The sequence below is a fragment of the Protopterus annectens genome, chromosome 3.part0 (assembly GCF_019279795.1).
Source record: "Protopterus annectens isolate FY-2018-M chromosome 3.part0, PAN1.0, whole genome shotgun sequence".
In the NCBI taxonomy this organism is placed as follows: Eukaryota; Metazoa; Chordata; order Ceratodontiformes; family Protopteridae; genus Protopterus; species Protopterus annectens.
In genome coordinates this window covers 196,352,134-196,367,302 of record NC_056731.1, presented here as the reverse complement: position 1 = coordinate 196,367,302, position 15,169 = coordinate 196,352,134, and the positions used below count along the sequence as shown (strand labels likewise).

Below are 15,169 nucleotides of genomic sequence, written 5' to 3'. Positions count from 1 at the left end.
TTTTGATTTTAATGAAGGGAATAAAATTTGTACCATCTAGGAAGTAGGATGTTTGTACTGCTTTAACTGAATTTAAATTTTTCACTAGAAAGATGAACTTGAAAAATCTGTTTAGGGACAACCCTTCATATAATGAAAAGAAAAAATTTAAAAAGAAGCGCTGTTATAACCCACCTCTACACCCCTTATAGGGACAATTGACAAGATATGCTCCCAGGAGATATATCAAATGTTGATGAAACAACACAAACATAAACAGTTCAACTTGACTAGAAAAGAAAAAGAACTGTTAGAAGAACTAAGAAGTAAGTCTAGTTTGAGACTTATGAAACCAGACAAAGGAGGAGGGATGACTATTGTTAACACTGAAGATTATAACAACAAAATATTTGGTATGTTACAGGATGAGAATATATACCAGTGTGTTTCTAGAAATGAAATAAACATTGCTTACAGGAAAATTAAAATGACACTGGAAGACTCTCTACTTCAGGGAGTTATTAATGAAGAAACCTACCATTTTTTTGTATAATGAAAATCCAACAATTCCAGTGGCCTTCGGTATTCCGAAGACCCATAAAAATATTTATGATCCTCCATACAGACTTATAATCTCCTGCCAAAACAGTATTTCCTACTCATTAGGGGTTTTTGTCGACCGGGTGGTAAGGAAATCCTTAACCCATATTGATCATATGTTAGTAGACTCTTGGGATTTTTTGGGTCGGATAAAGGAAGAACATTATAGTGAGGAGGTTAACTTTTCCACAGTTGATGCTGTGGACTTATTCACTTCTATACCCCACGAGTTAGGCTTGAAATATTTTCATGAGGTACTAGTTGAGAAAACTAATTTGGGGAACACCATGGTCAATTTTATTATGGTGTTAATGGAGATTATTTTGATGAACAATTTTCTTAGTTTGGTGGGGAGTTTTTCCGTCAGACAAACAGTATAGCAATGGGTAATAGTTGTCCACCTTTGTTTGCAAACTTAGTCAGGTACCATTGGGAAAGTGAGTTCATTTTTAAAAGTCCATTTAAAGACTCTTTGCTGGTGTATTTAAGATTCTTGGATGATCTTTTAATTCTTTGGAAAGTAGGGGATCAACATACCAACTTCTTAGATTTTCTTAACAATCTTTGTGATCATTTTAAATTTACTGGTAACAGTGGTAGCTCTAGGATTAACTACCTGGATGTGTGTATTTTGAAGGATTCGAACAAGAAGTGTTTTTGGTCTTGTGTTTACCGAAAACACACTTTTTCAAATGTCTATCTTGAGTTCTGGAGTTGTCACCCCCGCTTTGTGAAAAGGAATATAGTGAAAGGTCAGATGGTGCGTATAGCCAGAATGTGCTCTGACTTTGACACAGTTAAGCTGGAAATGGACAAACTGATCAAAATGTTTGTAGCCAGGGAGTACCCATTGGATTCTGTGGTTACCGTTAGCGAGCAAGTCAGAAGTGAATGGGGTAATAGGTACAAACCTCTACTTGGGGTTAACCAGAATAAGGAACTTGAAGTCACTCTCCAACAAAATAATGACTTCTCTTATTCTATGGTTCTGACTTTTGAGGACACTTCGAACCTCATTAGAGAGATTATAAAGAACAATTGGGTTTTATTCAAAGTGAACCAAGAATTGATGGCTGTTTTAGGTGAGGTATCCATTTTCTCCTATAGGACCAACAGGAATTTGAAAAACTTGTTAGAACATCTTATTGAGAGTAAGAACAAGAATATTAAGGGAACTGCCAAGTGTGGGGCATGCGAGTATTGTAAATAAATCATCTCATGCCCTACTGTTTGCTTAAGTTCCAATGACTTTGAAGTTAGGTTGGCCAGAGGAACTTGTAACACCAACTGTGTAGTCTATATTGCTGTATGCCAGGGTTGTCACAATTTCTATATAGGTAAAACGGAAAGGAGGTTTCGGAGAAGAATTTATGAACACCTATATAGTATTAGGAAAAGGGACAACAATAACGCACTATTCAGGCATATTAACCTCAATCCTGACCACTTTTTCCATTTTGGTATTTTGGAGGTGGTAGGTATGGACATTAGAGGGGGTGACTGGACCAACAAACTGGATAGGGCTGAAATGCGATGGCAGATTCATTTGAATGCCACTGTAGCCCCTGGTATTAAATTAATGACCACATTTGTATCAAGCCAGAGTTGAAACATAGGGCTACTAAGTTATAGTATTGGTGTTACTATATACCATACTTGTCAAACACTTTGTACTAGTTCAAAATGTTATTTATGCATTATGTATTGCTGTTTTAGAATTATTTTTTTATGGTGTATGTTTTTAAAGTTTAATTAATGTGTTAAGTGGGAGGACTGCTTATTTAAGGTGTGTCAATGATGCATTACACAGTTCTGAAGAAGTTTTGGATGACGAAAGTGCCTGACTGACTGTGTTACTACTGAGTCTTTCTTGTTGTGGAATTACACATTTTTATTTGATACTACTGAGTCTGGTTCTTGGCTACTTGGAGTGGTGATTCAGTTTTTTCTTGATTACTAAGAAATCACAGACAGAGGGATATTTCCAGTGAGTTCCTGGAGAGGTGTACCAAAAAACAGTTATCAACTAGTGGAGCCAATGGAAATCTTTTGCAATAATTAATGCACTAGGTCGTACACCTTATTTAACATTGTGGGTGCCAAGAAAAGCCCAAATGGTAACATTTCGTACTGTGACTGATATCCACTCAGAGTTAACTAAAAATAATTGCCAGTGCAGATACTCATTGTTATGTGCAGTGACACCATCCAGAACACTCTTTGGCATGACATGGTATAAGGTCCTCACACCCATCATAAGGATCTAGATGTATTTGTGTTCTACTTCCAGCCACCTACTTCTGGATCAGGAACTGCCAGCAGTACAGTCTTGACCTTTCCTAACAGTTCCACTGAGATTGACTCATCTGACAGTAGATCTCTTCCTGGGGTGGTTGAGAATGGTGAGCTTCCAGACATGCTTGAGTGTGACCAGTTCTACATCCAATGGTCTCTTGTGATTTTCTCCAAGCTGGGATAAACTTTTGAGAACTTTCACCCCATGGATACTCCTAGACAAGAGTCAGGAATGCGATGGTTGGAATGGAAGAGCTGTCTTCTTGGGAGACTCAGCCAGTACAGAAACAGACAAGCCCATGTGGTAATTAAGCACCTTTTCAAAAGGCTTCTTTCTTTTTGGTGTTTCTCTTTGCTAAGAGGACAAAAAGGAGGCAGTGCTTTAAGGCTACCCCATAAGCAAAAGCCTTTTTCTTCCTGAGAAGGTCACTGACTAGGTGCAGAGAGAGCTGGCCAAACAGAGTTTTCTCACTGAACTGGTCATCCCCATTACTGTTTCTCAGTTCCTTCTTAAGAAAGATAGAAAGAACCTCAGCCAACGCCATCCTAAAAAGGTACATTAATAGGTCTGTGGCCTTATGCACAAACAAATTACAGCAAGCTAAACAGTTGCCTACATCAGAAGCCAGTGACATGATCCGAATGAGATTCTTTTTGAGCAAAAAGTCAGGTACATCCTTAAACTCTTCCAGTGCCTTGGTCACGTGAAAGGACTGGAACCTGGACAGGTGACGTGAATATTTCAAGGCTCTGAACTCCAATGTACCATGTGAGTACACTCCATTACCTTATCTATCCAAACTTTTTGAATCATTATCAGGCAACAAAACACTGTCAATTCTAGTGTAGGACTAAAGAAATAATACAGAGGTCACTGCACTGTAAGGATGCTTGGTCAAGGACATACTCTAGTCAGTCTGAGGCTTAGATAGAACATTTACATTCCTGGGGGGGTAGCAACTACAAACTCAGGGTGCCTCAAGGGCTCCAAAACAGCATTGTTTATGACTGACTCCACTGACAGGATGACGCAGGTCTGCTTAGGATTTTTTCCTTGGGTATGTAGCAAGATACTTCTGGGGACATGGGATGGGAAAGGGATGACCCTCACAAGCCTTGATGTGATAACAACATAAACGTAATCCCAGGAGAATGGAAGCTGTCATAACTCAATCAGCTTGCACTCTTCAACTTGTAACTTCATAACTCCCCACAGCATCCTGAGGAGAAGACATTCCTGTGCCTTCTATTAACTCCATGTTTAGGCATGCACAAAGCTTCACACAAGAGTGAATGTGCAAATGACACACCCAATGTATCAGACAGCACAAACACTGCATGTGACTGCTCCCTGTCAAAGATGGCATGGCATGGCAGCCTCCACTGAATCTGGTGCTGGCATCAAGCCATACTTTCTAAGGGTATACTCATGCACCTGTAACTCAAGGTCAAACCATACATCCAACATCTATATGAAGTCTAAGCCTTGCGCTGCATGAGTTGTGTGCCTCTAAATGGGACAATATGGTCTTAATGGACCTGGGGGGTATTAGAAGGTAGAATTTGGCCTCAAGTCCCCCCAATCTATGACCAAGTGCCTCAAGAAGCTGTAATCAGGCTAGTCAACCTCAAGTTCGAACTGAACCATCAGGATGATCGGTACCACCAGCACTCCTGGACACTCCACAGGTGGAGAGCAGTGCAGGCTTGAATCTTAACTAGTCGAAGATGAGCTTAATACTTTCAGGCTCCAGAAGGCCATTTTAGAAATGGCATTACTTCCAAGATGGATACACTTCAACTTACCTTCTAAGCTCAGTCCTGCTCTAACCTAAGTCCAGGAATCTACAGTGAACCATCCTACTGGTCCTAAAGTAAGATGGTCTCAAGAATGAATCTTTTGGCATGTGTGACAATGTTTGTTTTTCTTCTTCATGAGGAGAAGCAATATTTGCAAATTATTTTCTGGCAATCTGGTGCAGTCTTTGGAGGTTGATACCTAGGCATCTCTCAGCAGAAACTTTGACAACAACTAAGATCACAATCTGAACAACATGAGTGGTAACAAAGAAATGGCAGATGCAGAGGTTAGGTAAGCTTATGCATCTGCTGCACAATGTCATGATGTGTATTGGCACAGGTAGCTCACATCCCTAACTGTGTGATGTTCTGAGAAGCTGGTAAATTTCAACTGGTTGAAAGGATAAATGCAACAGAAAAATCCAGTGAAGCAGATCCTTTAGATATCTGAGTTCACACAAACAGAAGTAGCAATGCATGAACATTCTGAAACAGCTGGTCACATCTTAGGACCATAAGTCATAAGATCCTAGAGGCTTTACTTGTAGCCCCTAGAAAGTCTTCCTAGTCAAAAACATCAATTCTTCAAGAGCTAAAGTATCAGAGAAAAGCTTCACTGTAAAATATGTGCAGTTAGTGCTCTGAGTATATTATGGATAAAGTGCTATTTATCACTGGCTACTTCACTGAAATTAATTTGAACATCTTACTGTGCCATTATCTACTTACCATTCAGTTATACTCTTGTGAGAGCGTATTACAGATGTTTCGATGTCAATAGGATGGTATCGCATTCCACGCAACTCCATCGCTTCATCCAAGGCACCCACAACATACAGGGCATCATGTCGTTCTAAATAAAGAAAATCCAAAATTACTAATTCTGTACATGATAAGATGTGCTTCCTTATCATGTTAACCTGTTACCATCCTCCAAGTGCTTTCTTCTTGAAGTGAGCAGTAAATTAAATATAGTTACACTGACAGCTCAGCAGCAGTAGAGCTCACTATTTTTACCTTAAAATTCAGAAGCATGGCACCAACTAAGATGTGTATAAGGATTCTACCCCCCAGAAAGCATATTTTGCTATTACCACTTTTCTAAAGATGACTCTAGCCACAGAAAAATCATTAGAGAGACAGAGAATATACAGAGCTCCTGAATAAATAAACTTTGGGTTGGCTGCAGGACATTAGGACACATGTTGTGTAAAGAAACATATCCAGCACAAGGCAACACAGACAGCTGCCTAGGACCCAATGCTTACTGGGGGGCCTGGCCACAACATTCAATTAAAAAAAACTTCCTGCCTGCAGCCACAGCATTTTTTAAATGCCTTCCATCTGACACTGCTGCTGTCAGTTCCTTCTTAAGTGCACCCAACGCTGCTGTTTCTGTTCCTGCTTAGCACGCATGCTTGAGATGAGTTATATGCAGAAAGAGTGAATAAGAGATATCAAATCTCCAGTGCAAAACTTAGCCTCACAGTAAAACAGGGACATATGAAATGGTGTACATGCAACAGCAGTATAAGAGAGCGACACTAGGTAGGAGAGATGGAAAAGTGCAGCATGTGTGTGTGTGTGTGTGTGTGTGTGTGTGTGTGTGTGTGTGTGTGTGTGTAATGCTCCAGACAGGGGCATTATCTACTTAAGTAGATTGTTCAGAATCAAACCCTGTACCTTAGCTACTAAAGACAGTAACCGTAATCATCCTCATCAAATACAGACTTTCAGTAATTGCTGGTACATCACTGAGGATTATAGTTTGGTGTGAAGGAGGGTAACTGTAATAAAAGGGAGCTTAATCATAAGAGCCATGTTCTTTGGATGTGATTTTTTATCTCCTTATTCTGTTGAATGGTGATAGTGTATTCATTATTTCATTATGAATAAACTGGAGAGCATGAAGTCTATGAGTTTAATGTGTTTTAACTATGAATTCATTTTTAATTTAGCTTGTTTTTTGCAGGCACACAGGTGTGAAATGCACTGTGTTTGGGGTTACAACAGTTTGTTTAGCATGTTGTGCAGACTTACAGTACATGGTTTGATTCTCTCAGCCTTTCTTTGTCTTCTATGTGACTCTGCCAAGTTACTTCACCAGACAGTACTACTGGACTGCTCCTGAAAAGGGTCATGTTTGTCCAGTGGGCTGTCCTTAGCTATTAAGCAAATGTGTTACACGTGTCTTTTGAATTTCTGCACCTTTCACATAGACACTAATTAATACTTCACTATATATTACTTGAGTATGAATCACAGCATGTATCTTGCAGTACACTAGGTTACCAGGTGTATTTTCACTAAATGTGAGTTTCAAGGGGAATAGAAGTTTACAGTTTCTCATGCTAAGTTTGTTTTCGATATGAGAATTTTTTTTGTTTAAAAATGTCAGTGTTTTTTTTCTGTAAAATTTGAACTGCATTTTAAATAAAATCCAAATGTCTGTGATAACTGTAAAACTAAAGAAGAAAATAATATGTATAGACACATTTGAACAGTATTTATGATAACTAGAGTAAAACAGCCAATATATGGGGTATCTGTATGGCTTTTGGGGGGCCTGATTCAATACCCACATGGTCCATTTGTTCCTAATCTGCCTCTGAGTCTAGAAGTGTATGATGCAACAATTTAGTGAACTCAGGAAGTTCTACACTTTCTAAACTGCTGCTGTACTATGACATCATTCTGAACCCCAGTAGTTTAGACCTGTACTGAGGTGATGGAGGTCAAAAATGAGATGTAGGTATCCTGCAAGCATGCAGCTACACCCCCAAAAAAGGATGTCTTATGCAGTAATGCTTCTGATTTTTGTATGACTTGTGGGTTATTGAACAAAAGTTGCAACATTTATATTGTTTTAACTATTTTCCTTTATCCATTGCGCTAAATTATGAATTACTTTGTTAACAGGACTGGATTGTGTCACTTAGTCCAAACATGTTACATTTTAGTTGTGAATTTCTACATTTAGTTAAAAACTGTTATTTTGGCAGCTGATGCACAGGACTAAAGCTTCAACTTCTTAATGAGTTGCCTTTTTTAGCTAGGGTGCAGGGTTTGAATCTTTCCACCTTCATTTACTTACTGTGTGACACTGTATAAGACACTTAAACCAGATAGTGCTATGGAGCCATTGGGAATTTAGCATAGGCTTCTTGTTTGTCAGCCATTACATATTGCACTGCTAGCCTAGTTCAAGAAATTATACGGCAATATCACAAGCACACCAATTTTAAGGCAACATAGGCAATTTACACTTTAAGGACAACAAGCACTGCTTTTGTAAATGAGGCAATGGAATGCAGAGTCATTTACCAGCAGCAGCCTCTGAATTAGTAATAGTTTCCTTAAATGTAGAACTCAGATTACTTTTACATCTGCAGAGATTTTGCAAATTGACTTGGTATGCTATCAGGTGGCTAATATTTGTTATTTTCTCATAAATACCCTTCAGTTTAAACTGTGCTGTATATGACTGGATCTTATGGCATGATGCTAGTGATAATTTCATGTAGTTCCTCCATTGTAAAGTACATACAATTTTACTTATTCAAAACAATAAGGGATGTAAGGGGTGTACACAGTCAAAGCGGCTATAACTGCTGGTGGGGGTTCTCTGTGGATGACTTTGTACTCTTATTTGGTCATTTTAAACAGTCTTTAATCTGGATTTGGAAGATGTGTGCGTGTGTGTGTGTGTGTGTATGTGTGTGTGTGTCTGTTTGTATTCAGCTGGAAAACTTTGGCTACTGTTTGTGTGAAAATTTGAAATATGTGACTTTAGTCATTATTATTTTTTCTTTTGACACAGACATCTGAGAAGGATGCAGACAACTATGTAGCTGTCATTGATGGATCTGTGGGTATATCACGAAGGACTGAACCTTAAGAATTCACCCGTGGTGAAGGTATGGGGTTCAGGATGATGTCATAGTACAGCAGCAGTTTAGAATGTGTAGAACTTCATATGTTCACTAAATTCTCCTCTTCAAGCTTCCCTGGTTTAATACAGCAGTATATTAGAATGTTTTACATACTAATAACTTTCAGTGGAGTGTTTGATTCATGTGTCTTACTTCTACTCACACCAGTGTTAGTTAAATTTAACTTGAATATTATGAAGAAAAAGGAACAGAGCAAATCTGTGGATTTGACTGGCCAGTAACAGTTACAAAGACAGAAGGTGGTTATGGAAAATTACAGTAGGATGCCAAATCTTTCATAGCCACAAGGCATGGACCCTGAAAAGGATATACAGGGTGTTTTTTCTCATTTGTCTGACTTATCCAGAGCAAATTTCTTCCAGGGTAAAATTTTAAATTTTTTTGCTTAACCCAGTATGGAGAAGGTTAATAGTGCTTCTATAGATTCTACTTATCCTTCAGGCATAGCCAGCACTGTAGTTTCTTTATCTGTTACCTCTGAATCTGTACAAGATAACATTAATTCTGAGGTAACAGATAACAGCTTGGAAGCTCCTGGGTGAGCCCAAGCAATCATCATAAAATGAAATGTTTTGAGTTCAGAAGCTAAACCTCTTGCAAAAATTTCACTTGAAATATTCCAGTTAAAAACATTTATTGTTGATTAGAAAGAGGAACCTCATGACTCACTGATCTGGTTACTAAGTCTGGAATCTGAAATAACGGGCATAACGTCTCAATATGATTTACTGCATCAAGCAAATCTTTACAGTTGAAGATCTTCAGATTAAGGCCCTGGATTTAGAATACAGACCCAGGAGGTTGAACTTGAGAATTGTGGTAACAGAACACCTGGATATACCACAATCATTAAAGACTAGGTTATCACAATTTTTTTCAGATTCTGAGTGCTGAAACAGGGATGAAGACATTTCAGCCATTAATTTGGATATGGTTCATATGGTAGGTTGGTTTACCCAACCCTGATTATAACAAGCTTGTTATAATGATATTTTATTTTATGACTGACTGAAATGTTTTTTTTTCAGCAAAACAAGAATTTCATCTTTAATAAGATTCCTAGTCACATTTGTGAAGACTTGACCCCAGACATCATGAAGAGGAGAAGAGATTTTAAAGAAGTTAGGATGGCCCTTTGGCAGAAGGGAGTAAGTATACTGTATATTTATTTTACCTGTTATTCTTCAAATTTGGTATAAAGATTTCTCTCTGAAATGTTCTACTTAAGAGAAGGCTTGGAAAAAACTTGGCTCTATTAACATACTGCTACAGCAATGATGGGAAATTCATCAAGATGACTCTTCAATAAATTAATGGACATTTTTTTGGCAAGAAAGGGTACAGTACCAAATTGTACGATATTTAAACATGAAATTGGTTTCATTAAATGTTAATGGGGTTAATAACCCTGTTAAAAATGGGAATTTAAATTTCTGAAGCACTATAAATCAGATATTACTTGTTTACATGAAATCCACCATGCTTAATCCAAGTTTAATATTCTTGATAAGAAAGTTAAGCAAGCTTTTATTAATTCTTCTGATAATAAATCTAAGGTGTGGTTATTATTTTTCCAGATTATAATTTTCAAATAAATAATTTCTATATAGATAATTGTTTAAAAATTATTTTGGCCAGTCACTTCCAAGATGACTGCACTCTGATTTCCAGAGCTGCTAACAGAAAATTCTAACTATAGACTTCCACGATGGTTGCACATTGATCAACAGCTTAACTTCAGCTCTCCCAGTATGAAAACAGAAACTGAGAAACAGCAGCAGCCAGTCATACTGTCAGCTGGAGTAAAATTCAGTTATGGGCTATTAAGTACACTGCCTGGGTACCAGCAAAGAAGAAACTCAGACTGGCTGAAAGTAAAGCAACAAGAAAAAGTGAAGCAAAAACTGGGAAGAATCCTGCAGCTGTTCAACAAAAAGTAGTTCAAGCTCCAGATTTGGTGTAAGACATGGCTTCCAGTAATCTAGAGGAAAAGAAAAGTCAAATGTGCTCAGAGATGATTAAAATAAATAAAACACTGAAGGAGTATATCAACTCAATTAACAAAAGACTGGAAAAATGCAAGAAACTGTAAGCATATATTCAGATAAAACTGCACAAATCTCAGGACAAAATATAAGGTTGAGTATGAAACTGTTTAAGAAGAAATGTTTCAAAATATAGCAGAATTAGAGAACAGAGCACATACGGAAAGTGAGATTTTATGCTGTACCAGAGAATCTAGAAGGAAGAGATGGTATTAATTTTATGAAGGCACAAATATGCAGCTGGACTGGTACTTCACAGCAGGAACTGTTAACTGAAAGGGCACATTGTGTGTATGCTCCAATCTGGACATGACAATCCCATCAAGACTTTTATTAGTAAAGATGCAAACTTACCAGCAGAAAGTGCTGATTCTGACAAAACTGTGGCAAATGGACAAAGCACTGGAAGTTGGAGACAGTATAGTATTTGTGGAAAATGACTACTCACTGTACACCAGGCAGAAGAGAAAAAAAGTACTCCAGTAATAAGGGAATGTCAAGAGGCAGGTGTGAGATTCAAGCTGCTGTATCCAGCTGTCGTCAGAATATTTTTCCTGGAGAATCAAAGTCATTTTTTGATACAGAACAGGCTAAGGAGGAAATAGAAAAGTTTGTCCAACAAAAAGGGAACCATCAAGCAGAAGGGGATGCTGCTTCTCATTCTACTGATAACAAAACACATAAGAAAGAATTTGCCAATGAAACATTCTTCACTGTTCCAAAGGAAAATGCTTGAGAAACAGACAAAAAAAAAAAAACAGGAGTTGACTCGGGAGTACCTTGGAATTCAACTAGAATCTGGAATTCAGAGATGGGAGATGAACAGGAAGAAGACCAGCAACATGAAAGTCAATAAATAAATGTGAGACTCCAAAGTATCCATGACAATTGTGAAATATGGCTGTATAAGAATAAGTGGAAACAGTAAACGTTTGCTGACTTTGTTAAACTTGTGAGGAACAGAAAAAGCATTTTCCTAATAATTCATGTCATTAATGTTTGGACAGACTCCGAGGGGAAGGCAAAAAGGAAAAAGGGAACCAAGTAAACATTTCTGCTCTTAACAGTATTTCTATGAAATGTTTCAAAATATAAATTGCATATTTTGTATTTTTAATTCTTTACTTGATAAAGCTACTGAAGTAAACATATGCCTATTTTTCATCTTCCTCCTCTCTTTCTTTCCTTCATTTTTGGAATTAAAAAATATAGGTATTACAGTACAAAAAGAGAAGAAAAGCTGAACAAAAGCATGTTTAAGTTAATAGGCAATAAGTTTGGATTTTGAGGTTGCGGGGGTTGGGCATAAAAGTAAACGGAGCATAATATATGTTTTCTTTTTTGCATAGGTGAATGTCTGGATAAATACCCTTGGCTTAATCTAATAACTCTTAAGTGGAAACAAGTAAATATGAGAACACTGAATATAAAGAAAAGTTTTCCTTTAGCAATAAATGTTTCAGCTCATCTTTCAGTTGCAGCAGAGGACTACATTTTTCTTTTTTTTCTTTTACGTTTTCAGGAAGACAAGTTGATAATAGGGCAATAAAAGACAAACACTGGCTTCTTCAAGGCTAAAAGCTAAAGATTTCTGAATGCATACAAATTGTTTTCACATTTGGGGATATAAAGACAAAAAAAGAACAGACACCAATTAGTGAAGTAAAATTACAGGCAATAAAATGTGTCTTAGCATAGATAACCTCAATTTCAGGTTAATTAGGGCCTGTGTTAGCAGCTGTCTATTTGTTCCTATTAAGAGGGTTAAACTTCATTATTTGAAGATATACAGAGTTGTGTGTGCTTGTATTAAGTTTCAAGGTTATGGGGTGTTCTGGGGATGTGTTTTTTGAGGGCTTTTATTAAAACAAAAACTGTTGTAAAATGTGACACAGTCCAGTGTTGATAGGAACAAAAACTATATGATGGATTAAGCTGTCAATCATTAATGGGTGCATATATCAGAAAAACTGGAAACAGACATAAAAAGCTACCATATATAATAGATGGAAATAAGGACTTCTTACTATAATGGCGATGCTTTTCAGACTATGTTGGAATGTGAATGGTCGGGTTCCATTAGAAATCATGAACATTCAAAAGTTCGAGCCTCATATGGTCGACACCATATGAGTGAACTTTTGAAAGTTCGCAAGTTTCAAGGGATTGCCATATAGAATATTTCCCTTTACTTCAATGTAGTGCGATCTCGGAGTTCATATGTTTTAGTAGCAGGGGGTGTGGGCGGCTTCCCGGAGCATTCAGGTAAGTTTTTTTAAATTTTTTATTATTTGTTCGAAGTTTTAAAACTTCGCTCATATGGTGTCGCTCATATGAAAGTCAAAGTTTTAAATCTTCAAGCATATAATATAAACCCTGAATGGTCTCAGAGGTACAGACAAAAAGGAAATAATACTTAATTATATTAAGAACTACAGAGTCCAAAAAGCAATGCTATAGGATCAATAAAATAAAAAAATGGAGACTGACCAACCAATCTCGCTACAGACTTTACTACACAAATGAACTTAGTAAGACTTAGTGCTTTCATCCTGACTAACAAGACTCCGTCAGAGTGAATTCAACCATAACTCCTCCCATTTCAAAACTTATTACCTACCAAAGTAAACACATTTGTATATCATAATCATTCATTACATAAATTAAAACTGATCAACAATGAATTTAAAAACTAATTTAAATGTCGCTCACTAAACAAAACATAACATTTGCCAACAGTTCACTTGATAAGTTAATAAATAAATGAATTGCATATCATTATAGTGTGTTCTTTATTATTTAAGAACCATTTAAACTATGTTAGCCTTCCTTTTCAACACACTAACCAGTGACAGGGAATCATTTATTCCTGGGTTAACTGTGGCATTTAGCCTCAACTGCCATGTGAGTTCCTTAAACGCAGAGTTTCCCATCAAATCTGTAACCAACAGCCTATCAATTACAAAAAAAGTAAACTTTTTAAAATAAGGACACCTACCACTGTGCCTAAAAAGGGCATTAGTTGACTTACTTTTCCTAATATCATGCATATGTTCCCTTACTATCTCTCTCAATTTTCTATTTGTTTTCTCCACATAAAATGCATCACATGAATTACAACTAGCAAGATAAACCACATGAGTGATGTTGCAGTTACACCTCTCTGGGCAGTGGATAGTCCTGTCAAAAGCTTCAACCATGCATTTTAGAATGGATAACCTTCCTTTTAGGTTAAACCAAATCTGTAAGTGTGGCTCTCAGTCTGGGGCAATTGTTCCTATTAGGAGGGTAAAACTTCAATATTTGAAGATGTATATAGTTTTCTGTGTTAGTAAATAGGTTTTAAGGGGTGTATCGGAGGCATGTGTGTTTTTTGTCTGAGGGCTTTTAATAAAACAAAAAGTTTTGCAATATGTGACATAGGCTCAAATGGATATGACAAGAAACAACTGTATAAAAGATCAACCTGCCAAATATTAGTGTATGCATCATGTAACACAAAAGCTGGAACTTGAAACTTAAAAAAAAGCTTTACTTATAAAAGGTGGGAATAATAACTTTTTAACATAATGACATTTTCTATATTGTCATTAAATGTAAATTGTCTCACAGATGCATACAGAAAAGAAAGAATAGTGAACTATATTAAAAATGTAGAGTGCACATAGCTGTGCTACATGAGACACATTTGGAAAGAACTGAGCATGTAAAATTTATAAAGAAAGAATTTCAGAATGGATATTCTGCAGAATATCAAGGACAAAGGAAAAAGAGGAGCACGTATATTAATTGCTAGAGGTGCTCCACTAGTGACAGAAGAGGAAAAAAAGATAATAATGTCAGATTTGTGGTAGCATGAGGCTACTGGCATGTATTTATTACTCCAACTAAAACTACTATTATAAAGCTTAAAATAATTTTGGGAGAAATAATCTGCTTTCAGCAGGGAGTATTAGTTATAGGTGAAGACTGGAATTTGATTTGCCGCAATGAGAATATACTGGGGACTTACAAAGAAAAATGTAACAAAAGAGGGTAGATTTCTGATGAAATTTATGAAAATGCTTGGTACAAAAGAAGTGAATTTGGTAATAGGAACTTAGAACTCCCAAAGCTACAACAACTGGGCTAGACTAGACAGAAATGCTATTTCACAAGAACATGTACATTTAAATGAAAACTTTGACACACATCCACTAACTATTTCAGATAATGCGTCAAAAATTACCAAGATAAAAATGCAGGGTAATGAAGTAAAGATGAGACATGGCCACTTCCCCACCTACCTGTTAAAAGGAGAGGAATTTAAGGAATGGGTATGGAAATGATCTGGGAGTTATTGGGGAAGATAGAATGCACTCCAAGTTACAGCTAGTGAGTGGGATAAAATGAAAGTGGAGTTTAAAAATAGGGTAGAAATAAAAGAAAGATTTGATTAAGAAGTAATGAAAATCATTCAAAAGGGCTGACAAATGTTATAAAATAAGAGGAATCTCA

General features: G+C 36.9%; 1 protein-coding gene across 10 annotated transcripts in view; it reads right to left on the bottom strand.

Moving 5' to 3' along the window:
- Window positions 1-15,169, bottom strand: part of DIP2C (disco interacting protein 2 homolog C) — a 2,757,794-nt gene that overhangs the window by 23,486 nt on the left and 2,719,139 nt on the right. For all 10 annotated transcript variants that reach the window (XM_044064688.1, XM_044064689.1, XM_044064690.1 and 7 more), the window contains one exon: window positions 5,404-5,527. In XM_044064688.1, coding sequence (XP_043920623.1) covers window positions 5,404-5,527 — 124 coding nt within the window. The remainder of the gene's footprint in view (window positions 1-5,403; window positions 5,528-15,169) is intronic.